A 25,029-nucleotide genomic window follows, 5' to 3' on the forward strand; every position below is an offset into this window, starting at 1 on the left:
TCAGATGGTCCTAAGTCGCATGCTCTAGGTTGTCTAATCATTGTTTACTCTGCTATAGGACGAAGAGCTAATGTGACACTGATGCTAGCTGGTTGGGGTTTTTCTAGGCACTGAGGTGAGTGTCTGGTACACCACAATTCACTGATTTCCTAGGTCTCTGTACACAGTTCTGTGTATGAGCAGGATCCTTGCAACAATACTAAACACCATACCATGTCCCTGCACATTTAATATAATTCACCCTGCCTTATGGCTATAAGATCTGCTTTAGGGGTGACTTACATATATTGCAGGCAGTGTATGTGGGCATGCCACACAGGGAGTGTGCCATGTGGTGTTTTGACACTTGTTTGCACCATTTCACGCAGTCTGCATGAGTTTAATGGTGGGTTCCTAGGGGTGGCACAATAGATGCTGCAGCCCTTGGGGGAACCTTTTTAGTACCCAGGCCCTAGGTACCAGGGTTACAATTTACTAGGGACTTAAAGTGGTGCTAAAGGTCTTGCCAACTGGGGTACAATTGATCAGTTACTTTGTTTTAGCGAAAGGGCACTGGCATTGGGAACATGGTTAGTAGGAACTCACTGCACCTCTGTCAACATTGCATCAAATTCCAGGCAAAAAGTGAGGGTGACCACTGATAAAAGGGGCACTTTCCTACAAGTGCCTCACAGCAACTCTGTCTAAATCCCACCTTCAACCCCTTCAGGTACAACCTTTGCTTGGCACAGTCCTGGATGCATGGGCGGGTAAAGCTTACCCAGTCTGGCCAGAGTACAAGCCAGATTGGCAGGTAACAGTCAGAGCTGTGATGCTCCTACTAGGCATGATCGCATCCTGTTTAGCTATAGTTTTCCTCATGCCAGGCTCCCCTTGTGTCCTTTACAGGAGTTCTTAGTGACATTATGGTCTCAAGAGAAGGTTCATCTAGAAGATCTAGTGTTGGTTTGGGGCTGCAAGCATTGCTCTCTGCAGTGGTGGAACACAAACAGTTTGTAACAGGGGCAACCCTTCCCCGACCCAGTTCCGCAAGAGACAATCACAATGGACGCCTCACTTACAGGTTGGGGAGCTCATCTCAAACTTCTCAGTGTTCAGGGTTATTAGTCCCCTACCCAGCAACTTTTTCGCATTCATCATCTGGAGCCTCTGGCGATTCAGCCTGCTTTCTGTGCTTTTCTCCCCATCATTCCGAACAAGACAATCTCAATACGCACAGACATCCCAACTGCCATGTTCTACCTACATAAGCAGAGGGGAAAGCATTCACCACAGCTGTCCAGTGTAGCCCGGAGGATCCAGCGGTGGTCAGTACATCACAGACTGCACCTTCTCATACAACGTACAACAGGGTGGACAACAACGTATGTTACCTCCTCAGCAGGTTACCTCAACAAGTACACGAATGGGAACTTCACCTCAGGCCCTACGCCTGAAATTTCAGCTGTGGGGTTTCCACACATTGATCAGTTTGACACCAATTATCAAAATGCCCAAGCTTTGCCGCCAGACTACAACATCCACAGTCCTTGGGCAACGCACTGTGGATGAGTTGGTCACAATTTTTTGCCTACTCTTTTCAGTCTCTCCCACTCATATTTTGTGATGAGGAGATTGAGACAGACATTCCTCACTCTTATTCTAGTAGTACCAACCTGGTTACGCCAGCCATGGTGTTTCATGTTGCTGGAACTCTCTATAGCCCCACACGAGAGCTCCCCAACAGGCCGGACCTTCTCACGCAAAACCACGGCACTCCTAGTCATCCCAAACGTCAGGAACCCAACCTTGCGATCTGGTTCCTGAGTTGTTAGAGTTTGGTTACCTCAACCTACCAGAAGAGTGTACGTCCATTCTTAAACAGGTGCATAAACCCAGCCCCAGGCCTGTTACTCAACCAATTGGAAACATTTTGTATGCTACTGTCTATCAAAACACATGAATCCCATCACAGCATCGGTACAGGATATTTTGTCACTTTCTATAGTTGCAGAAGTCTGGCCCAGCCTATACCTTGATCAGATTACTCTTGGCTGCCATAGCTGTTCATCTACAGAACAGACAACAGGGTTCCTTATTTAGATTACCTGTTATTAAAGCGTTCATGGAAGTCCTTGAAAGACTATTCCACCCAGGACACCCCTGTTCCAGATTGGAACTTAAACATTGTCCTCTCTAGGCTCATGGGTACTGCGCGTTGAACCCCATCACTCTTCCCAACTGCAATTCCTATCTTGGAAGGTGGCCTTTCTTTGTGGTCATCACTTGCTTAAGGTCAGTCAGTGAGACACATGCTCTTACTTTAGAAGAGCCTTTTTTCCAAGTACTTTAAGATGGTGGTCCTCAGAACCAATCCAAGATTCCATCCTAAGGTGGTCTCATGTTTTCACCTTAATCAGATGATTGAACTGCCATTCTTCTTTACGCAACCAGAATCTGTCGCAAGACGTGCTCTGCATACTCTTAATGTTAAAAAGCACTCGTACTATATTGATAGAACAAAACCATTTTGTAAGACCCAACAACTATGTGTCGTACTCCAAGCCTCACATGGGACGTACTCATTCCAAAGCAGCGTAGCGCGTTTATTCAAATGCATACAAACATGTTATGCCAAAACTATGAGAACCCTTCCTGCCAAACCTAGACCTCACTAAACTCATAAGCAAGGGGCTTCCATTGCTTTTCTTTAGTAACATACCGTTAGTTGACATCTGCAAAGCAGGTAACTGGTCTACCCGACATACCTTCACTGAAAATTACTTTGTGGACATTCTGGCCAGTCATCAAGCTAGAGTTCACCATGCTGTTCCACTTACATCTGCAGCATCCTCTGGCTAAGCTACCGCTCTTAAGAGGACTGCTTTACAGTCCATGCACAGAATGTGTATCTACAGCTACACATGCCACAAGCAAAAATGTTACTTATCCTGTAAGCATGTGTTCGTGGCATGTAGTGCTGCAGATTGACTTGCGCGCACCCTATTCCTCGGTCGCCTGAGGTTATTGCAGATTCTATTATTTTTCTTTCATTCTTATATCCTTTCATTTGCATTGTCATCGTCATTGAATTCTCTATGCACCATCTTCAATCTCGCCCTATGTGCGGGAGAAAACAGTTTAACAATGAAGCTGATTCCCATGTGCATTACCACTAATAGATGGAGTCACTAAACCTCGAAATGACTTCCTTCTTAGAAAAACACATTGTACGTGTCTGAGCTCAACACTAGATGCCGGAAGTATGCACAGCATGGGAGTCTACAGCACTATGTGCAGCGCCCAAATGCTTACAGGGTAAAAAACATTTTCCTTTCTCTACCACTTAATACTGCAGGCATAACATCTATAAAGTTGATTCCCATCTTGGGTCATATGTAGGAAATGGGTTTAAAACTGAGGAAGACTACATTTCTGGCAGTGGTTCCACATCTAGTGAAAAAACATAACCAGGTCCATTATAACATTACTATGAAACAATCAGAGAGAGAGAGAGAGGTGTAAGGCACTCTTATTCCCCCGGGTTATGTATGCAAAACAAAAGAAGAGTGTCAAATGCACAGGTGTCTATGTAAAGACACAGCGGCAAAGACTGTGAAAAGGACTGTGAGAAAACCCCTATTATTGACACGTTGGAAACCTTAGGGGGTTTTATAGGAAGCCCTCACTCACCAACCTGGTTGGTGACATGCTTCATCATCGGGCCCACCAGGAGAAGCCGAGTGCCTCCCTGGTGTGCTACAACGCCAGATTACTGCGGAGCTGGATTTTGTGACAGTGGTGTGAAAAGTGATGTTAAAAATGTCTAATGCTGTACCAATCGCAATGATTTATTTACTGGTCAGTTTAGACATGGTTAAAAAAGGATATGTGTGGAAAAACTACCACAAATTATGATGGGAGTTTCCACTTAAAGTGGGGTCAACATGTTTCTGCCCTTTTTAGGTGTAAGAATTACGTGGGCATTCGTCAGGACCGTGTAGCGTGTACCTTGGCGGTATGGGCGCGCTAATGCCCACCCTGACCAAAGGACGTGAAAGTTAAAAAGTGTTTTATGTGTAAAAAGGTGCAAAACCGAACACAAACCACAAGTTGTGGGATTTACCTCCACTCAGAGGAACCTGTGTAGTCTGGAAAGGAAAAAGAGACAAACAAACATGTAGGACAAAACATTTAATCAATGTTTGGAAGTTTTTAACTTTCACGTCCTTTGGTCAGGGTGGGCCTTAGCGCGCCCATACCGCCAAGGTACACGTTACACGGTCCTGACGAATGCCCACGTAATTCCTTCACCTAGAAAGGGCAGAAACATGTTGACCCCACTTTAAGTGGAAACTCCCATCATAATTTGTGGTAGTTTTTCCACACATATCCTTTTTTAACCATGTCTAAACTGACCAGTAAATAAATCATTGCGATTGGTACAGCATTAGACATTTTTAACATCACTTTTCACACCACTGTCACAAAATCCAGCTCCGCAGTAATCTGGCGTTGTAGCACACCAGGGAGGCACTCGGCTTCTCCTGGTGGGCCCGATGATGAAGCATGTCACCAACCAGGTTGGTGAGTGAGGGCTTCCTATAAAACCCCCTAAGGTTTCCAATGTGTCAATAATATGGGTTTTCTCACAGTCCTTTTCACAGTCTTTGCCGCTGTGTCTTTACATAGACACCTGTGCATTTGACACTCTTCTTTTGTTTTGCATACATTATAACATTACAGCATGTCTTATAGTTAATCTAAAGACTGATCCATTAGTGGTTCATATAGCTTCTCCACACTAAGATATCTGTTTGTAGTTTATACTGTCTGCTAGTGTTTCAAAACCTCTGCCTAAGGATTGCACCCAGAATGTCACTTCTCTGGTACTGGGATGCTTTAAAAAAAAAAAATATATATATATATATATGTATATCCTATATTACCTACTGGCGGTCGCCAGTAGGTAGTTATAGTTAGGATTGATTTCCATAGGAAATCCGCAACATTCTATTGGGAATAACTTTGGCGCCGGTGGACGAATCTTCGCAAATTTCTCAAAGAAGATGGCCCGCTCGGCTCTGCTTCTTCCCTGAAAGTTTGGGGGGGGATTCGTCAAGCGGGGGCCGAGATAAAAGGGGGTCCCAAAACGTGTTTTCCCCATGTTAATTTCCATAGGGCGGTTGGACTCACTTTTAGCCCGAACGGCTGAATGGATTTCCACAAAACTTGGCAAAATTGTAGGGACTGGTAGCCCGATGTGCCTTTGCTATGTCTCAAGATATGTGCTCCAGTGGATTTTGAGTAATTTAGGTTCAAAAAAATATATATATCTGGGCGGAGCCTAACCACACATCTGATCTGATTGGCTGTCAGCACTTCATCCAAGAAGTGTTGGCAGCCATCTCGGAACCAATATACATGATAGCACCTCATTAAAAAGCATTATAGTTAATAGAGGGTTTTAGGACTTTAGTTACATTATAAATCATTTGTTGAGGGTACCATACTCATTTTAGGAATTGTGGTGTGTTCTAAGGTGATTTTACCATGTGAAAAAAGCCTTCTGCTGTGATATCATGAATCATGTTTGAAAGAAAACTAATATCTCATGATTTTCCCACAGTGGTTTGGAAGGGGATCTATAAGCTAAACTGAAAGCATATTTTCTGTAAATTCACATTATCTTTCTCAGTCATGTGAGAATGAAGTCTGACATTCTCAGTAAAACATGTACATCCAACAAGGACAGAGACTGTCAGTTGATTCCTTTGTGTTCTACTGCAGCCTCCTAGAGTGTTCTAAAGAACAACTAGAGCGCTAACAGTCCTACTTATCACAAAGGTATAGCACACCTGAAGCCATCGCGATGGGAATAAAGTGGTAACTCTTAAAACATTTAATTTAAAAAGGAACAAAATGAGGGGGTATATTATGCCATAGAAAGTATTATTAGTGCTGCAAAAAGAAAAAGTAGGGCACATTTTAAGTGACTTCTCAAATCCTCTTCAATTTCATTAAAGAAATTCTGACATGCAGACTGAAACATGCACTTTGAATACCAGCAGCAGACTTCCCTGGTGAGCAGTAGCTTTACTACAGTAATCTAATGAGCAACTAGAGTGCTAACATTCAGAATTTATGGCAAATGTGTGACACATCTGAATGCCTTCTTGATGGAACCAAAGTAAACAAGCATTGAAAATGCAATAGATCTCACCCTCGTTTAAGTTAAAGCCATTCTGTTTGTAATGAGGTGGCTTTTAAGCTTTGCTTTTATTAGTGTTTTTTAAACTTTCATGTAAATAACATGCATCTCTATGCATATATGTATATGTATGCATGCATTTATATTTGTATTTATATAGATATACAGATTATATATGTTTATATATGTATGTATATACATACACATACATATATATAAATGCCAATGCATATATATATATGTGTATATGTGTGCGTGTAGAGAAAGGTAGAGAGGTAGAGGTGTAAAGGTAGAGGTGTAGCGGTGTAGCGGTAGAGAGGTAGAGACTAGTAGAGAGAGAAGTAGAGAGAGGTAGAGAGTAGAGAGTGAGTAATAGAGAGTAGAGAGTTAGTAGTAGAGAGTAGCAGAGAGTGAGTAGTAGAGAGTAGAGTGAGTAGTAGAGAGTAGTAGAGAGTAGTAGAGAGTAGTAGAGAGTAGTAGAGAGTAGTAGAGAGTAGTAGAGAGTGAGTAGTAGAGAGTGAGTAGTAGAGAGTGAGTAGTAGAGAGTGAGTAGTAGAGAGTGAGTAGTAGAGAGTGAGTAGTAGAGAGTGAGTAGTAGAGAGAGTAGTAGAGAGCAGTAGAGTGAGTAGTAGAGAGTGAGTAGTAGAGAGTGAGAGAGAGAATAGTAGAGAGTAGTAGAGAGTGAGTAGTAGAGACTAGTAGAGACTAGTAGAGAGTAGGAGAGACTAGTAGAGAGTAGGAGAGAGTAGTAGAGAGAGTGAGTAGGAGAGAGTGAGTAGGAGAGAGTGAGTAGGAGAGTGTGAGTAGGAGAGTGTGAGTAGGAGAGTGTGAGTAGGAGAGTGTGAGTAGGAGAGTGTGAGTAGGAGAGTGTGAGTAGGAGAGTGTGAGTAGGAGAGTGTAGTGGAGAATATTCAAAAGTTTGGCACAGCACCACTTGCACAATAAGTCCAATCAAATAATATCACTTAGAGTCCTTATTGAAGCGCTGAATCTTGGTGTATATTCAAATGCTTTTATTTTCCTTAAGTTTATGTACCACAGCCAGCCGAAACGTTTCGTTCTGTACAACAGAACTTCTTCAGGGCGTTCTTATTTCCTTCAAGTCATGTCAGTATCCTGTTGTCATATAACTAGATATTTCTTCCAAATGTTAGACGAGACGCAAGTACATTCTTATTCAAAGTGACTAGGTATCAATTTTGCCCACACAATTCGGGCAGACTTGAGTAATTTATAGCATCCTCAAAATCAGTCTTTCAAAAATTCCAAAGTATAGGACATGATAATCCAAATCCAAATGTTTCTCAAGAAAAGTCATTTTCAATCGTTCGAAATATCGGTGTTTGGGCAGATATGACCTAGGGACCCCCAGTATGCAAGGGGAATTAGTCCCCCCTCTGCAAACGGGCCAGTGGCCTGCGTTGCAGAGATGTGTAAAAAGGGGCATAGCCTCATTACACCTCTGTGCAATGCAGCCCCCTGGCGCATACTGGAGGTTCCAGGTGGGCTAGTTGACCCCCAGGGACCCCTAGTATGCAAGGGGAATTAGTTCCCCCCTCTAAACATGCACGGGGGCTGCGTTGCGGAGAGGTGTAAAAAAGGGTGTGGCCTCATTACACCTCTCTGCAATGCAGCCCCCTGGCGCATACTGGAAGCTCCTGGTGGGCTAGTTGGCCCCCAGGGACCCCCAGTATGCAAGGGGAATTAGTTCCCCCTCTGCAAACGCGGCAGGGGGCTGCGTTGCAGAGAGGTGTAACAAGGGGCATAGCCTCATTACACCTCTGCAATGCAGCCCCCTGGCGCATACTGGAGGTTCCAGGTGGGCTAGTTGGCCACCAGGGGCCCCCAGTATGCAAGGGGAATTAGTTCCCCCTCTTCAAACATGCACGGGGGCTGCGTTGCAGAGAGGTGTAAAAAAGGGCGTGGCTTCATTACACCTCTCTGCAATGCAGTTCCCTGGCGCATACTGGAGATTCCTGGTGGGCTTTCAGGTCTTATATAGTTAGGAATTAGCATTAAAAAAACCTTTGAAATTCACTGAAAAAAACATAGGTTTCAGGCCTTATATAGTTAGGAATTAGCATTTAAAAAACCTATGAAATTCACTGAAAAAACCATAGGTTTCACACCAGTTATAGTTAGGAATTAGCATTTAAAAAACCTATTAAATTCACTGAAAAAAACATAGGTTTGACACCAGTTATAGTTAGCTGGAAATTTTACTGACATAAAACCATTGAAATTCCCACGTTATAGTTAGTTGGACTCACTATAACTTGCGCGCCTGCAATGCACTGCTGATGTCACATATTACATCACTCATGACATGGTCAGTGACATCACTCATGACATCACTGATGACACCATCCTTGTGACAGAGTGACAGACCTCCTTTCAGTGTAATGTAACCCTTGAAACACATATTCAAAAATAGAAATTAAAATTTTCAAAACAATAGAGATACCCATACCAGTTACAACAACCAATTCAGTAATACCACCATCTATATACACATCCACTCATTCACCAACAGTTCTTTATAGTCACTCATACATATATTCACTCATCATATGTAGTGAAACACCTATACATCCTGTTACACACCGACAGTCATCCAAAAGTTACTCACACACATAATCACACATGCAAATAAACTATTGAACATCCATTTATTTGCATATACAGCTATACACACACTACCACCTTACTTCTAAGGAAATTTACGCATACTTACTCTCTTAAGCAATCACTTATAGAAACACATACTTATTTAAACAAGAACTCTTTCAATCTCTCACTCTCACATATACTCACTTATATACATCAATACTCACATATACTAGATTAAAACATATGTAGTTACTGATAAAGTCACTAGTGAGACAGTCATTCACTCACTAACACACACATATACACACTCATCCACCCATACAGTCCTGCACATATGCTGTCTTCAAAACACATACAAACAGTGAGTCAGTCATTGATGCATCTATGTGCTAAGTAACACCCCCACCAAACCATACAGACAAAAAATCTAATAACCCATATACACACACATGTAGCTACTCACCAACCCATGCAGCCACTTATACACAAAGTGAAACACTGATACAAACATTTAAATATTTAAACAATACTCGCTAATATATGTATTCACTAAGATACACTTAATAAGCCAGTTAACCAATCCATCTAAAAAAAAAAAAACATCCATTAAGACACTTATTTAAACATTTATTCTTCCATCGACCTTTACATATACATATATAAACATATTTATTTTTCAGAAACACACACATTCACTGGATGGTGTCATCAGTGATGTCATGAGTGATGTCACTGACCATGTCATGAGTGATGTAATATGTGACGTCATCAGCAGTGCATTGCAGGCGCGCAAGTTATAGTGAGTCCAACTAACTATAACGTGGGAATTTCAATGGTTTTATGTCAGTAAAATTTCCAGCTAACTATAACTGGTGTCAAACCTATGTTTTTTTCAGTGAATTTAATAGGTTTTTTAAATGCTAATTCCGAACTATAACTGGTGTGAAACCTATGGTTTTTTCAGTGAATATATATATATCTATATATCAATGCTCGAAGGTGTCCACCTTTGAGTAGCACGCGAACAGCAGCTTGGTTTATGTATAGGTGAGGACGCGGATCCACTCGTAGACGCCACTCCGTACGGGATCTGCCCGACGCGTTTCGAAGCTCCATTTGCTTCTCTTCAGGGGCTTTAACGGAAGCGGTGTGCGCAACCGCCGACCCACTTCCCCATTTTATATATAACACACCCACCGATGGGAGGCTCAAATGAGACTGTGCATTCTGGGAAGTGTGGTCCGGGAAGCACACAATCAAGTCCTGTATGGACTCCACAAGTGGGCCCGGCCTCGATTCCAAGTACGACTGCTGCTTCACTTTAGTGACCCCCAGGGTGCCGGGGTGGTGCATACTCCGCGGCTGGACGGCCGCGTATAAATCAATGCTCGAAGGTGTCCACCTTTGAGTAGCACGCGAACAGCAGCTTGGTTTATGTATAGGTGAGGCTCCATTTGCTTCCTGGACCACACTTCCCAGAATGCACAGTCTCATTTGAGCCTCCCATCGGTGGGTGTGTTGCATATAAAATGGAGAAGTGGGTCGGTGGTTGCGCACACCGCTTCCGTTAAAGCCCCTGAAGAGAAGCATATGGAGCTTCGAAACGCGTCGGGCAGATCCCGTACGGAGCGGCGTCTACGAGTGGATCCCCGTCCTCACCTATACATAAACCAAGCTGCTGTTCGCGTGCTACTCAAAGGTGGACACCTTCGAGCTTTGATATATATATATATATCTATATATATCTCTATGATCGATTTCTGTCTCAAAAAGAACTTTTTTTCTTTGACAACATCGTGTATCGACAGTCACAGGGCACTGCCATGGGGACCTGCTTCGCCCCCAGCTACGCGAATTTATTCATGGGCTGGTGGGAGGAGCACGTCGTCAGGGAAATGGCAGAATTTGACAACGTTGCCCTGTGGCTTAGATACATTGATGATATTTTTTTCTTTGGTGCGGAGATGAAGTATCTGTCATTATTTATTGACAAACTCAATCTTAACCATTTGAACTTGAAACTGACAGAACATATCAGTAATCAATCCATTGAGTTTCTTGATGAAACTGTGGAGGTAGAGAACAGTCAGCTCAATACTAGACTATTTTGGAAGGAAACTGCGGGGAACAGCATTCTTAACGCTACTAGCTGTCACCCTCGCAACTTAGTGTACAGCATACCATTTGGTGAGCTGCTACGCGCCAAGCGCAATTGCAGCACATGGGAGGCATACAAAGAAGAAGAAAAAATTATGTGCCAAAGATTTTTGAATAGAGGTTATAGTAAAAACATGATTGACAAAGCTATAACACGTGTTGATCAGGAAAACAGAGAAGAATTGCTGAACCCCAGAAAGGAGACTGAGGAGTCAGAGAAAGTAAGGTTTATCACCACCTTTTCTGGACAGGCACATGAGGTGCGCAATATTTTCAAAAAACACTGGCACGTCTTACAGACGGATAACCATCTCAAACAATACCCAAGTGATAATCCCCAAATCACCTTTCGGCAAGGGAGATCACTTAGAGATGAGTTAAGTCATAATTATGTCACTTCATCAGCAGTGAGCAAGAATCTGGTAACAGCAGGTTTCAAATGCTGTCGTAGGTGTAAGGCTTGTAAATACAGTCGAGATTGTAAGACAATAACTGTACCCAACACAGGTAGGGAGTTCATTATACGCAAACGACTTACTTGCAACACACCATACAGTATTTATGTACTGATGTGTCCTTGCAACAAGCGGTACATTGGCAGCACCAAGCATGAAGCCAAGAAAAGGGTGTTGGAACATCTACGCGCCATACGTAACAACAATAGGCAATACCCCATTGCGAGGCACTTCTTTGAAAAACATATGCAGGATGAGACGCTTGTCCGGTTGGTGGTGATAGACAATGTTGATCTGGGGGTGAGAGGGGGCAATCGTGAGCTGTCCCTCAGAAAATTGGAATCTAAGTATATTGTTGATTTCGAATGTCTAACCCCGAATGGATTTAATATCAGTGAAGAATTGGCAATACACTTACATGAATGATCAGTCTGAGAGTAACATCAATTGTATATAATGTCTACAGTCTTCTTGATTTTAAATATCAGTATTTTCATTGTTTTTAGATTTCACTATAGACTTGGTGGCGGATGAATATGGATCATGATGCGGGACTTTGTTGATAAACAGTTACTAAGGCCTTGTCTAATAATTAGCCCACTGGGGCTCAATCGAACTGTTTGAAATTATGCTGTATTACTAGCCCACTGGGGCAAGGGATATTGCGGTGTATGCCTATTGAAGCCAATGATCGAACTCTGGGATGTTTCTTAGCAACAATTAACGCTGGAAACGTCACCACCTATACCGCTTCATTGCAAAATGCGGGCTGGGAGCAACCAATCACCAGAATGCTCTCTTTAACAGAAACAAACTTTATTATCAATAGCGTTTGTTTGATTTGATGACAGGCTGAAGAATCTAAGGACACGTAATAACCAGTCTAGATCCCGCAATAATTATGTATTCTTTTCAGACATTTACATGGCAATATATGTGAAATTCTGTGTTACATCAATTGTGGGTGGTATTTAGCCACAATACATATCAGTGCTTGTGATACATATATTAATGCCGTATATTTGCGATTATGTAAAGAAACATGCATAGTACTGAATTTGTGTCATGTAATAACGTACACTATAAGATGTCCTCCGCCATACCAAGCCTGTACACGTGCACTAATAATATTCAGGGTGTTGGGTTTTAAAAATGGCCGCACACACTTTACGATGAGCGTGACCAAGCCGTAATGGCGAAACGCCTCGTGGAGATTCTTTCACCTGCAGAATAAATTCTTCAACTGGAACTTATGGGTGTCCTGTTTTCTTCAGTAAATTGAAGTTGTCGTGGAGTGAATATATATATATATATATATATGTATATATATATATATATATATATATATATATATATATGAATCTTGATTGGAGGGCACTCAGTTTGATAGAGCAGTGTGTAACGGTAAAAAGTATTTCACGTTTACCCTCTTCTACTTTTTGTGTTAAAAACACTTTAGACTATATTATTCACCTGGAAAAGATTTCCATTTGGATCAACTAACATAGAATAAAGCTGGTTAATACTCAATGGCAATAAAATTGGGTGGCTGTGAATGCTTACAAGATCCAGTGACAACCCTGAAAAGGTGAAATAATCAGTTTTCTGTCTTTACGCTGTTGTGATAGTTTTTTTTTCTTTTTTTTCGGCCATTCATGAAGTCATGGTATTCAGGTATCATTGTTTATATTACTTTTTGAACAAGGTCAATAGTCGATTACACGAATCACAAGTCCGACATTGATAATTTGTTTTGTTTTGTTTGCAGGTACAAAGTCTCAGGGAGATAATTGCACAGATTATGATCTCAGTGCAGGGACCACATCAATGAACACCCAGCGGCTGCTGCGAGCCTTGAAACTGAACAAGCCTGTTCTGCTGGAGGGTTCTCCTGGTGTGGGCAAGACCAGCCTTGTGGCTGCTCTAGCCAAGTCTTCAGGAAACAAGCTTGTTCGGATCAACCTCTCTGAGCAAACGGTATACTGAATTTGCCATTGTTTGTTCCATAACTTATTTTTCCCCTCTAGACACGATTGATGATTGAAATATGTAACCTAGAATGCGATTCTGTAGATATTGTGTTTTAATGCGGGCAAAAAAGGACTGAAGATTTTTAATCATTTAAAGATTTGTCGCAGGAATTTTTTTATCCCAGAAAATATTTATTTTACAATTATTCTTTAACTTGGACGTGTACCAAATCCACTTTTGGGGGAGAAAAATAAGAGTTGTGAACTGATAATCTACAGGAACATCGGACGTAACATTAATTGTGACTGAGAGTTTGTATTTCTTATTTCTTTACGTGATGCTTTCCAACTCTTTATTTCGGAGCCATTTTCCAGTACGTCTTCTATCTGTTAACCTGCTTCACTGGCTTTGTAACCACTAAATAATTTCCAACTGTTCTGCCAACCTCGCCCTGACATTTGACATAAAATGAATATTATCCTATAAAATAAGGCATACTATTCTCTTTAAAAAAAAAAAAGGCTATTATTAGTCATAAAAGCTGGTTAAAACACCAAAGTGCCAATTGCAAAGCAAATGGAGGCACTTACATTGGCAAATGTTGTCCTCACACACAAACTACTGACCTTTCTTGTTTCTGATACACCGGCTCTGAAAAATACTCCCCTTCAAGACCAAATGCACCATCTTTAGAACATGTCTGTGAGTAAAGGCTCTCCCTCTGTGTTGAGACGGTTGGACACTGCCACCTTTTCAGCCTCTTTTTTTGTTTCTAGAGCATCATTTTTCAATGTCTCACTAAAGAAGATCGATTCTCAACACTTCCCTCAAGTATCTCCAGGAGGAATGAAATGCTCTCCAACGATAACTAATTGAATTTTACAATCTGCCTCTGTCTAAAGCAGAGGTCTTCAAACTTTTTGATGCCAAGCCCCCCTTGTAAAACATTTTTAGGCTTAACGTCCCCCTTCCAACAAAAGTTTCTAGAAACTGGTACTCCTCATCATCAACAACTATCGACAACCATAAATGCGCCTGTTAGAGCTCATCACATCCATCCATCCATACATCATTCATCCACCCACACTTTGATCCATCCATCCATCCTTCATCCATCCACCCTTTCATCCTTCCATACATCCATCCTTCATCCATCCACCCTTCCATCCATCCATCCTTCAATCCATCCATCCTTCATCCACCCACCTTTTCACACATCCATTATTCATTTATGCAACCTTTTATCCATCCATACATCCATCCACCCTTTCATCCATTCATCCACCACCTTTTCTGTGCCTCTCTCATGGGTTGGGAGTGGGTGGGGGGGGGGGGGTCAGTATCTCTCTGCGTCGTCTTCCTTCTTCCTCTCTCATGGGAGAGCATCTCTGTGCCTCCCGGGTGGGGGGGGGGGGGTGGAGGGTGCAGATAGGCTGTAACAACATCTCACCTGAAGAACAGACTCTCACGCACATTTCTCCCGCACAGGCGCCAGGTATGAGGGTTCGTGCTTTGTGCTTTACAGGCGGGACCCACAGCTCCAGGCGCGCAACGTCCATTGAACTCAAAGGGCTACAGCCTCCTCCCCCAGCCACCCTCACCATCCCGCATCCCTTACCCCATCCCTTCCCCTCCTCGTGTATGTGAGCAGGGCTAAAACACCTTCAGGGACACACACAAAGCCGCACCCGAGTACTTCACAGGTCTTTAAAAGACCTTTTACTTGTTAATGAGGCTTTGTTGTTTTTCACCCCTCGGTGTGAATTAGGCCTCCGCCCGACGCCACTAAGGCAAACTGACAATCTGCGACCCTCTTCCCAGCACTCCACGACCCCCCAGGGGGTCGCGCCTCACAAATTGAAGACCCCTGGTCTAAAGTATCCTGGAATCTAATGTTATGATCAATTCTTACCAAATTGTCCTATTTGACCCCCCATCATCAAGAAAAACCTTTTCTGGCATGGAGGTGTGCAACGGCATGTTGCCATCCTCTGAATTGCAAATAATATAAGTATTGTTATTTGTGTGGAAACCAGCCTCCAAAATAGCATCCGCAGCTTGGTAAAAAACTCTCTAATTGCCTTAGCCATGAATGTGAGAAGTTGGCCTGATATGCAGTGCTCACTATTCTAGTGATCACTATGTATCATTCCAAACGACCCTTATTGATGATTGGTTGTAAGTCAACCTGATAGACCAGCTATCCTAGTAGCATGGACAAGAGCAGTCTTTAGGCTAAACTCTAGAGGGCGTGTTAAGCCAGCTGTTTTACCACCACATTTACCCCTTGAACACCAAGTGAAAGGACACCACACAAGTTGTTATGAAAATAAAGTATATGTATTTATAACAAGACTACCCTGAACTCTTTGAGTCAGGGAGCTAAGCACAATACAAAACTCTTAAAGAAATTCTTAAAGTCGCACAATTTACACAAATGCCCAGGGGCACAAAAAACCATATACTACAAAAGTGGAATGCGAATTACTAGCAGGTAAGTAACTATTCTCAGAGGCTTTGGGATCGCTAGGACTAGACTACTGAACCTTTAGATTACAAGCAGGAGGCCTAGGGAGATCGGGTGCAGAGTGTGCACTCTCACGCGGGATGCGGAACAAAGTCTATGGAGGCTAGAAAATGCAAAGTTAGTGTTATCGGACGAATCCAACTAGGTAGAGCTGAAACGAAAAAGGATCTGGACACTTAGATAGTTAAGCTATGCTGGAGCACCGAAATGCTTAGGTTACCTAGCCCAGGGGCTGCGGCTGCATAGGTCTGAAAAGACGTCGGGAATCCTCGTTGCAGTCTATGGAGCCTGAAAGAAGAAGTTGCTGGCAGGCGACCAGTGAAGATGGAGACCTGTAAGCAGAGGGGACCAAGTCCTGAATCACTAGCCAGTGATTAGGTGGGCACCAGGATGGCACCGGGCGAAGTCACCTCGACCAGGTGAGTGGGCGACGCTGGGCTCTGCAGTCTCTCGGACCAGGAGGCGTTGTCGGCGACCAGGATGGAGGTGCGAGCTGTCCCACGGTGGTATCTGCTGTCGACGTCGCTGGACCCAGGATTGGGGCAACAACTCTTGGCAAATGCAAGCCCACGCAGTGGACTCAAAATGGCGTCTGGAGTGGACCAGGAGGGTCCGGGGTGCTCCTCTGCTGGAAGGGAGCAAGGGCCAGTCTGGAGCAACCAGACCAGCGGTGTTGTCGTCGTGGTTCGTCGTCAGAAGGGCCACTAGCCAACGGGCAAGTGTCCTGGACAACGCGGTGAGCAGCAAAGAGCAGAAGGGCCCCACGCAGATCTCGTGGATGCTGGAGGGCTGGACTTCGGTGCTGGAGCTGCTCAGGGTTGGGGCTTCTCAAACCCCAAAGCACTCACTTAAGGGTCCCTCGGTGGTCGTGCTGGGCAAGCGTCGTGCAGTCTTGAAGATGGCCGGTCCCTCGAGGTCTCGTCACACCCACGAATCTCGGCTGATGATGCAGGTAGAGGTGCCAGGGAAGCCGGTTCTCGTCGAGCTGGGCAGTCTTGATCCGGAGGAGAGACTTACAGCAAACCGCGATGCTTGGTTGGTGCCTGCTGCTGCAGGGTGACTACTCCTTAGTCACAAGGGAGAAATCTTAGGAAGAAGTCTTGAGTTCCTTTCGTAGAAAGTAGTTTCAGGATTCAAAGATGATCTAATTTGGAAGGGGGCCTGCTCCTACCTTTATCCTGAGAAAAGGGGCTGGCACGCGACTAAGTCCTGCCCTATGGGTGGGACTAGGAGGGGGGTGGTTACACCCCTCTCCTTTGTCCGGTCTCTCCCCAGCTCAGGGGCTGGTGTGCCCCAGGAACTGGTTTGAGCCGGCATATGCACAGTGAGCACCGGGGTGCCACTTGCAGTCACCTTCCTCTATAGCCCTGCCTACCTGGGATACACAAAACCCTGTCTGGGATGGTGCTAGCACCGCCCCTGACAGGAAACCCTTTGTCCAAGCCTCCCGCGCTGGGAGGACTCCCAGCAGCAGGAGGGCAGACTTGTGTCTCGGTGGCAGCATCCATCTTATGGAGCTGAGGCTATGTTCAACTTTAACCGGGGTTACAGGCTACCAACATGTCTTCTCCCTCTAGAGGGGTGGAATGCTACCCCCATCGCCAGAACTGGCGAGGGGGTAGTATTCCAAAGCGTATGACACCTTACACGACATGTTTAGATAATGTCAGACCAAAGTTACCATAACCGCGAGGATTATAAGGCACTTAAGAGTATATGGTCTGACGCTATCATGGAAACGGCTAAGGGATGGATCCCGAAAGCCGCAGACAGGCTCAGCTCATGCCAGAGCACCATCTCACACGATTCCAAGCACTCTGCCTTCCGGATTGTTAAGGCCTGCCATAGGAGTGACTGATAGGAGATCTGTGTGCCCATTTTAGGTTTAGATATAGGTATACTATATCTAAAGCAAAGGGTGATTACACCACCTTGCCCCAGCTGTCAAGCAGCCAGTTGTGTCAGTTTTGGATGGCCAGCCAGGGGTGGCATAATACATGCTTCAGCCCCTGGTAGGCCCTGGGTACACCGATGCCCTGGATACCTAAGGTATACTGTACAGGGACTAATAAGGTGACTCAGTATCCAATCAGATATGTACCTAGGGTATATGGAATCCATTTTAACAGAGAGAGCAGTGGGCCTGGGGTCCTGAATAGCAGGGCCCCAGGTCAACTAAGTCAGAAAACCAGCAAAACACCAGGCAAAAAGTTGGCGGCAACAATAGTCAGGGATCTACCTTCCTACAATAAAGACCAGCTTGCTTTTGGGCCTTAGTCTCATAACGCTGTGAATCAGTCCTCCAAAAGAGGTGTGTCTAATTCTCGGTTTGTATTTACAAGGAAACAGGCCACTAAACCTAGCCTCTGATACAAACTGTGTACGCATGAACTTTTGCCTGTAGCCAGATTTCTTGTCATGGGCCGCAGAATTACATTAAAGCTTATGCTAGCATATTTATTTTTCTAGTTCAGGTTTAGGATCAGTTTTCAATCTCATCAAACACTCTATCAAGGATCCTTTCATCTCACTTAAGCGGCTTTCTCATCTTGGACCTGGTCTCTGCAGCAATCTCTAGCCATCTTTCTTTCTATGTGTGGGGTAAAACTTTTGATTTGGCCATGCTTCCACAACCCCAATTTCAGCTGGGATTTCTTAATTTCATATAGAAGGTCTTGTTTTTCCCAGGTTGTAACATCTCAATGTGAAGTTGTATGAACAAACTTATTCTTCTCCTTGTGAATCTTCACAGGTGCTAGATTGGATCCAGAAACTCTTTCAGTAGCCCCCACGACAAGTGGGGCAGTCATCCTGTATTGCAACTCTGTCCCGCATCAAGATATGATACCATGGGGTTCTATAAAGTTGTAGCCCCTGAGCAATGAAGTCATATCCTCTTTTTCCTCACCCAAAGACGCGACTCTGATGCCCCGTTCCTACTGATTTTGGTGTTTCACCAAATTCACAAGTACTTAACTTGTGGCAGTGTACAGCGAAGTCACTCCCCAACATGACCCATTTCAATTCATATGCTGTGTTAATCTGGTGCATGGGAGTCAAGCATGACTATGATGCACAGTGTGTGTTGCTTGATGTACTCAAAAGCTATCAAAGAAAGATATTTTAAGCTTTGCATCATTGATTAGAAGAAGCAAGGTCAGTCTGGGTCACTCTCATTCGGTAGGTCTGAGGTGAAGCCCAAAAACAAGTAAAGGAAGAAGCACAATAAGTGAAGTCAAACTTCTCAATGTCTGGATGCTCTTGTTCCTGGGGGAGGTTATCTTATGTTAATGTTTGAGCGATGGAGTTGCAAATGTCCTCTGGCAATGAAAGCAACCCCTTATACCATGTACCAAAGGCTGTGTCTGTAACAGACCAAGAACGAAATAACGTTCAGTGGGAGCAACACCACATTGGGAGAAGAAAATACTCTTTGCCCCAGCTCTAATTTTTTTTCACTTTATCCAGTATGGAGGTAGGTGTCTGCTATAGCTCATGAAACAACAAGCATTCAGTGGAAGCAACACCAAACTGGCAAAAGAAAATACTTTTGCCCCCTAGAAATGCTTCTTTTGGCTTTATCCATTGTGGAGGAAGGAAAATAATTCCAGGTTACATTACTAATGGAGGCCTGTACTACATAAGTGTTTCAGTGTTGAATATTGTGTTAAAAATGTTGGTCCACCTGTTGGTGGCCTGTGAATCCTTTTGGGGGCGATTCACTGCTGAAGCTGAACATTGGTTTGATCAAGTAGCCACGATCGAGTTAGTCAGGGCATCAATGAAAGGCAACAGAAGCTCGCCGGTGTCTACATTGCCTGGGGCCCCGACTGCCGGGCCTTGACGTCGAAGGCTAGGCGGGAGCGGTCTTGCAAGCGCCTCGAGCTCCGGCAGTCGGCCCCGCGTCGTTCGAGGTCCCGGTCCGGAAGGAGGTCGAGGGACCGGTCGTGGGGCCAGAGTCATCACGGCTCGGAGAGTCGACACCACTCCTCGAGCTCCAAGTCCTCAGGTAAGAGGCACAAAAAGTCGAAGAAGCGACATTGCTCTTCCGACTCCCCCCCGACGCTCACGCGACGCAGCTGGGGGTTCGGGCAACACCGCCCACGCGGCTCCGCCGGAGCTGCAGGTGTCGCGGCCTGCTCCATACCCGCCGGTCCCTGGGCAGAACGCGATGCCGGAGGAGATCGACGTCTTTCTCATGGCCATGAGGTCGCTCACTCCTCGGTCGGGTTCCGCGGCGTCTTCGGGCCAAGCAGTCCCGACTGGGAGCCCAAGCGGGCCGGGTGCTTCGGCCCCGGCACTGCCGGCGACTTCGGTCCCGGTTCCACAGGGCCCCGCTGGATCCGGTTCCGGATCCGGGTCATCGCCGGTCGACCTTACGAACGTGCCGGCCCCTAGGGTGTCGCCCCCAGCGCCCTCCACGGATGACGTCGTTCCCGATCCCCCGCCGGTTTCGCCGCCGCATTAGACGTCGAGAGAAGACTTTTTCTTTTATGATCTGGCCCCATCCTTTTACCCTGAGAACCAGGATATGGGTGGCGAGGCAGATTGGGAGGGGTCTGAGGACCCTCTGGCACGTGAGTGCCAGTCTTATCAGGACTGGGCAGGTGAGCTAGGGGATGCCAGTGGTTTGGACACTTCGCCAGACACTGGTTTTGTATCCCCTCCTACCGTGGCTTCGGAGGAGGGGGCTGTCTATAGTGTGGTGTTGACGCGGGCGGCCAAGGCCTCATCCCTTGAACTCACCGTCGCGGCCGTGGTGACTAACCTCTTCACTGATGTCCTTAAACCGCAAGCAAGCACTTCGGAGCCTCTGTTGCCGTTTAATGAGGCCTTGTCTGACGTTCTTTTGGGCATTCGGTCCAGGCCCGCTACAGGTCCCCCTGTAGATAGGAACGTGGCCAGACGCCACCGCCTGGCTCCGGGTGACCCTTGCTCCCTGTTCACCCACCCCACTCCTTAGAGCCTGGTCATACAGGCCTCTAACTCCCAGGCCGCATTCCCGACTGCCCCCCCCCCACCTGCCCCCCGATAGGGAATCCAAGAGGTACGAACAGTATGGTAAGAAGATGTTCTCCTCACTGAGTTTGGGGTTGCGGTCAGTTATTAAAGCGTGCCTCTTGGGCCGTTATACCCACTCTCTGTGGGACACGGTCGCGGCGTGCTGCAATGCCCGGAGGAGGCCCGGACTAAACTCGCCCAAGCCCTTGCGGAGGGTCGAGATGCGGCACGGTATTCCATCCGGTGTGGGCTGGATACAACGGACTCGCTGGGCAGAGCGATGGCAACGACGGTGGTGATTCGTCGCCACGCCTGGCTGAGGTCCGCCAACTTTTCGGCGGATGTCCAAAACACCCTTATGGACATGCCGTTTGATGGCCGTCGCCTCTTTGTCGACAAGGCAGACAGTGCACTTGAGCGCTTTAAGGACTCCAGGGCTACAGCCAACTCCTTGGGCCTGTCAGCCCCGCGCCAGCAAACTGCTGCCTTTCGCCCCTTTCGTGGCCAAGGAAGGGGCACCCCCACACGTCCTGCAAGCCACAGGCTGCAGACTAACATCCAGCGCGGTGGCGGACGTGGTAACCGGCGTGGCGGTGCCCGGGGGTCAACGGCGAGGCCAGTCCATATCCACCCAGCAGCATCCACCTCAAAGCCCTCCTAGTCCGAGCTTTCAGGCCCACGTGACGCCAGTGGGGGGCAGGGTTCGCCATCACCTCCTCCACTGGCACGACATCACATCGGACAAGTGGGTGCTGCAAATCGTACGAAGGGGCTACTCCCTCCCCTCTGAGGCGACCCCTCCAGCCATGCCACCGCAGTACCACCACGTGTCAGGGGATCGTTTGAATCTTCTGCGAGAGGAAGTTACGGCCCTCTTGGCCAAGGGGGCCATCAAGCGCATTCCTGGGCCAGAAGTAGGGTGTGGTTGTTACTCCCACTACTTTCTGGTTCCCAAGAAGGGCAAAGGGGGCCTACGCCCTATCTTGGACCTGCGGAACGTCAACGGCTTCCTCCGGAAGGAGAAGTTCAAGATGCTGACACTGGCTCAGGTCTTAGCTGCCCTGGATCCGGGAGACTGGATGGTAGCTTTCGACTTGCAGGACGCTTATTTTCACATACCCGTCCTACCTGCGCTATCTGCGGTTCACGGTAGGCCACGAGCACTTTCTGTTTACCGTGCTCCTCTTCGGCCTTACCAACGCCCCACGGGTGTTCACGAAAGTGATCGCGGTGGTCGCAGCTCGTCTGCGCAGGTTAGGGGTTTCAGTCTTCTTCTACCTCGACGACTGGTTGTTGAAGGTGGGCTTGCCCCAGACAGTCGTCAGCCACCTCCAGACTACGGCCGACCTCCTGCACCTGCTGGGGTTCTCCATCAATGTGCCGAAGTCACACCTGTGTCCCTCTCAGAAACTCCTCTTCATCGGAGCGGTTCTAGACTCGGCGCAGTTTCGGGTTTATCCTCCCGAACAGCGGGTTCGGGATGTTCAGGCTCTGATTCCGATTTTTCAGCCATTATCCCGAGTCTTGGTCAGGTTGACGCTGCGGCTTCTGGGGCTGATGGCCTCCTGCATCCTTCTGGTGCATCACGCCAGGTGGCGGATGCGGGCTCTGTAGTGGGACCTGAAGTTTCAGTGGGCCCAGCATCAGGGCAACTTGTCCGACCATGTCTTGATCTCGGAGGGCACTGCAAGACAGTTGCAGTGGTGGCTCATGGACCGCGATTGGGTCAGCGTCAGATCCCTCTCCCAACCCCAACCGGAGCACGTAGTTGTGACAGACGCGTCCCTCCAGGGCTGGGGGGGCCACATGGGAGAGGCGGAGATCAGAGGCCTCTGGTGTCCGGCAGAGTCCCGGCTCCCCATCAACCTTCTGGAGCTGCGGGCGATCTGGCTTGCACTGAAGGCATTCCTCCCCTCTGTCCGGGGTAATGTAGTACAGGTGTTCACGGACAACACCACCGCCATGTGGTACTGCAACAAACAGGGCGGGTGGGGTCGTGGACCCTATGCCAGGAGGCTCTGCGCCTCTGGCAGTGGCTGGAACATCAGGGCGTGACCCTGGTGGTTCAACACCTGACAGGTTCCCTGAATGTCAGGGCAGACTAACTCAGCCGTCGGTGAGTGATGGCTCACGAATGGCGTCTGAACTCGGACGTGGCGCAAGGCCTCTTTCAGCAGTGGGGAGAGCCTTGGTTAGATCTATTTGCCACAGAAGAGAACGCGCAATGTCATCAGTTCTACGCGTTGGAATTTCCAGGGCGGCACTCGCTCGGAGACACTTTTCGTCGCGAGTGGAGTTGCGGTCTGTTGTACGCCTTTCCGCCTATACCACTTCTGCCCAGAGTGCTGAAGAATATCAGGCGCGACCGGGCCAAAGTCATCCTTGTGGCTCCGGACTGGGCACGAAGATACTGGTATCCCGAGCTCCTCAGCATGTCTGTCGATCCCCCAATTCGTCTGCCCCTTCAGGAAGATCTTCTGTCGCAGCAGCAGGGGACGGTCCTCCACCCGAACCTTTCCAGTCTCCACTTACATGTGTGGAGATTGAGCGGCGGCAGTTGAGGCCATTTGACTTGCCTCCTGAAGTCTGTAATGTGATTCTGGCAGCCAGGCGTGCCTGCACAAAATCGGTATACGCCTGCAGGTGGAACAAATTTGTGACATGGTGCACAACAATGGCTGTGGATCCCCTTTCTGCCCCTCTTTCAGAGGTTCTCCTCTTTCTTCTTTCTCTTGCCCAGCAGGGCTCTGCTCTGGGCACTATCAAGGGCTACCTCTCTGCCATTTCGGCCTTCTTAAGGCTCCCAGATCAGCCTTCTTTGTTCAAGTCCCCAGTTGTAAATAGGTTTTTGAAGGGCATCTCTCATGTTTCCTCCTGTTCCTTTCGTGATGCCTCAGGAGGAGTGTGGCTCACTGATTAGAGCGGCAGACCCTGATGCAGAGGTTTGGCCCGGGACCAGGGTTCAATTCCCGACGCGGCAGGGTCCTGAGCCCAAAATGTCCACGGACTCGATATTTCTTGCCTCGGTGCCTATTCTAATCATGGGGTCCCATGCTGTAACTCTGGGCAATAGTTGCTTAATCTCCACTACGGCAGCCCACCCGCTGCGGGATGCCTGGCTTTCACCCTGGGGATACCCAGTAGGGGTTATCTCACAGGGAAAAAGCCAGGACGGGTTCCCAAGGCAAGCGCTTTGATGCCTCCGGCTGATACGTGCGCTATATAAGTCGCAATACATTACTTGAACCTTGTTCTGACGTATCTGATGTGCGCTCCCTTCGAACCACTTCATAACTGTCCTCTTCGTCTCCTTACTCTTAATACTGCATTCCTGGTTGCCATCACCTCTGCCAGGAGAGTGAGTGAGCTCCAGGCCCTTTCTTCTAAACCTCCTTTCCTTTCTGTCCATCCGGACAAAGTTGTGTTGCGAAAGCGGCCCTCTTTCCTGCCCAAGGTAGTCACAGCCTTCCATATCGTGCAGTCCATCACCTTGCCCACCTTATTTCCGCATCCCTCGATAGAGGAAGAGAGGCTCCACCGTCTGGACCCAAAACGTGGATCGCACACGCCAGTTCCGGGTGGATGACCAACTCTTTGTTGGTTACGTGGGCGCTAAGAAGGAACGGGGGCCGTGCAGAAACGGACCCTTTCTTGATGGGTCGTCTTGTGCATCAAGGCTTGTTACTCTCTGGCTAGGAAGGAGCCTCCTGTAGGGCTACATGCCCAGTCCACTCGGGCCACGGCGGCTTCTTCTGCCCTGGGCCGGATAGTCCCCTTGCAGGACATTTGTCAGGCAGCTACGTGGGCCTCGCTGCACACATTCGCAAGACACTACTGCCTGGTCAGCCAAGTCCGGAGAGATGGCTTTTTCGGCCGTTCCGTTCTCCAGGACTTTCTCGTGTGATCATTGTGAGAAGTTGGCCTGATATATGATGCTCACTAGTTCTAGTGATCACCTTGTATCAGTCCAAACAACCCTTATGGTGATTGGTTGTAAGTCAACCTTATAGACCAGCTATCCTAATGGTAGCATGGACAAAGCAGTCTTAGGCTAAACTCTTTTGGCACGTGAAGCCAGCTTTTTTACCACATATAACCCCTTGAATACCAGATGAAAG

At 46.9% G+C, this 25,029-nt stretch overlaps 1 protein-coding gene across 1 annotated transcript in view; it reads left to right on the forward strand.

The window, feature by feature from the left end:
• MDN1 (midasin AAA ATPase 1) overlaps positions 1-25,029 on the forward strand; it is a 2,221,312-nt gene that overhangs the window by 736,501 nt on the left and 1,459,782 nt on the right. Inside the window, exon 36 of the mRNA XM_078648266.1 lies at positions 13,181-13,389. Coding sequence (XP_078504392.1) covers positions 13,181-13,389 — 209 coding nt within the window. The remainder of the gene's footprint in view (positions 1-13,180; positions 13,390-25,029) is intronic.

Source organism: Lissotriton helveticus, chromosome 6 (assembly GCF_964261635.1).
Source record: "Lissotriton helveticus chromosome 6, aLisHel1.1, whole genome shotgun sequence".
NCBI classification, from domain to species: Eukaryota; Metazoa; Chordata; class Amphibia; order Caudata; family Salamandridae; genus Lissotriton; species Lissotriton helveticus.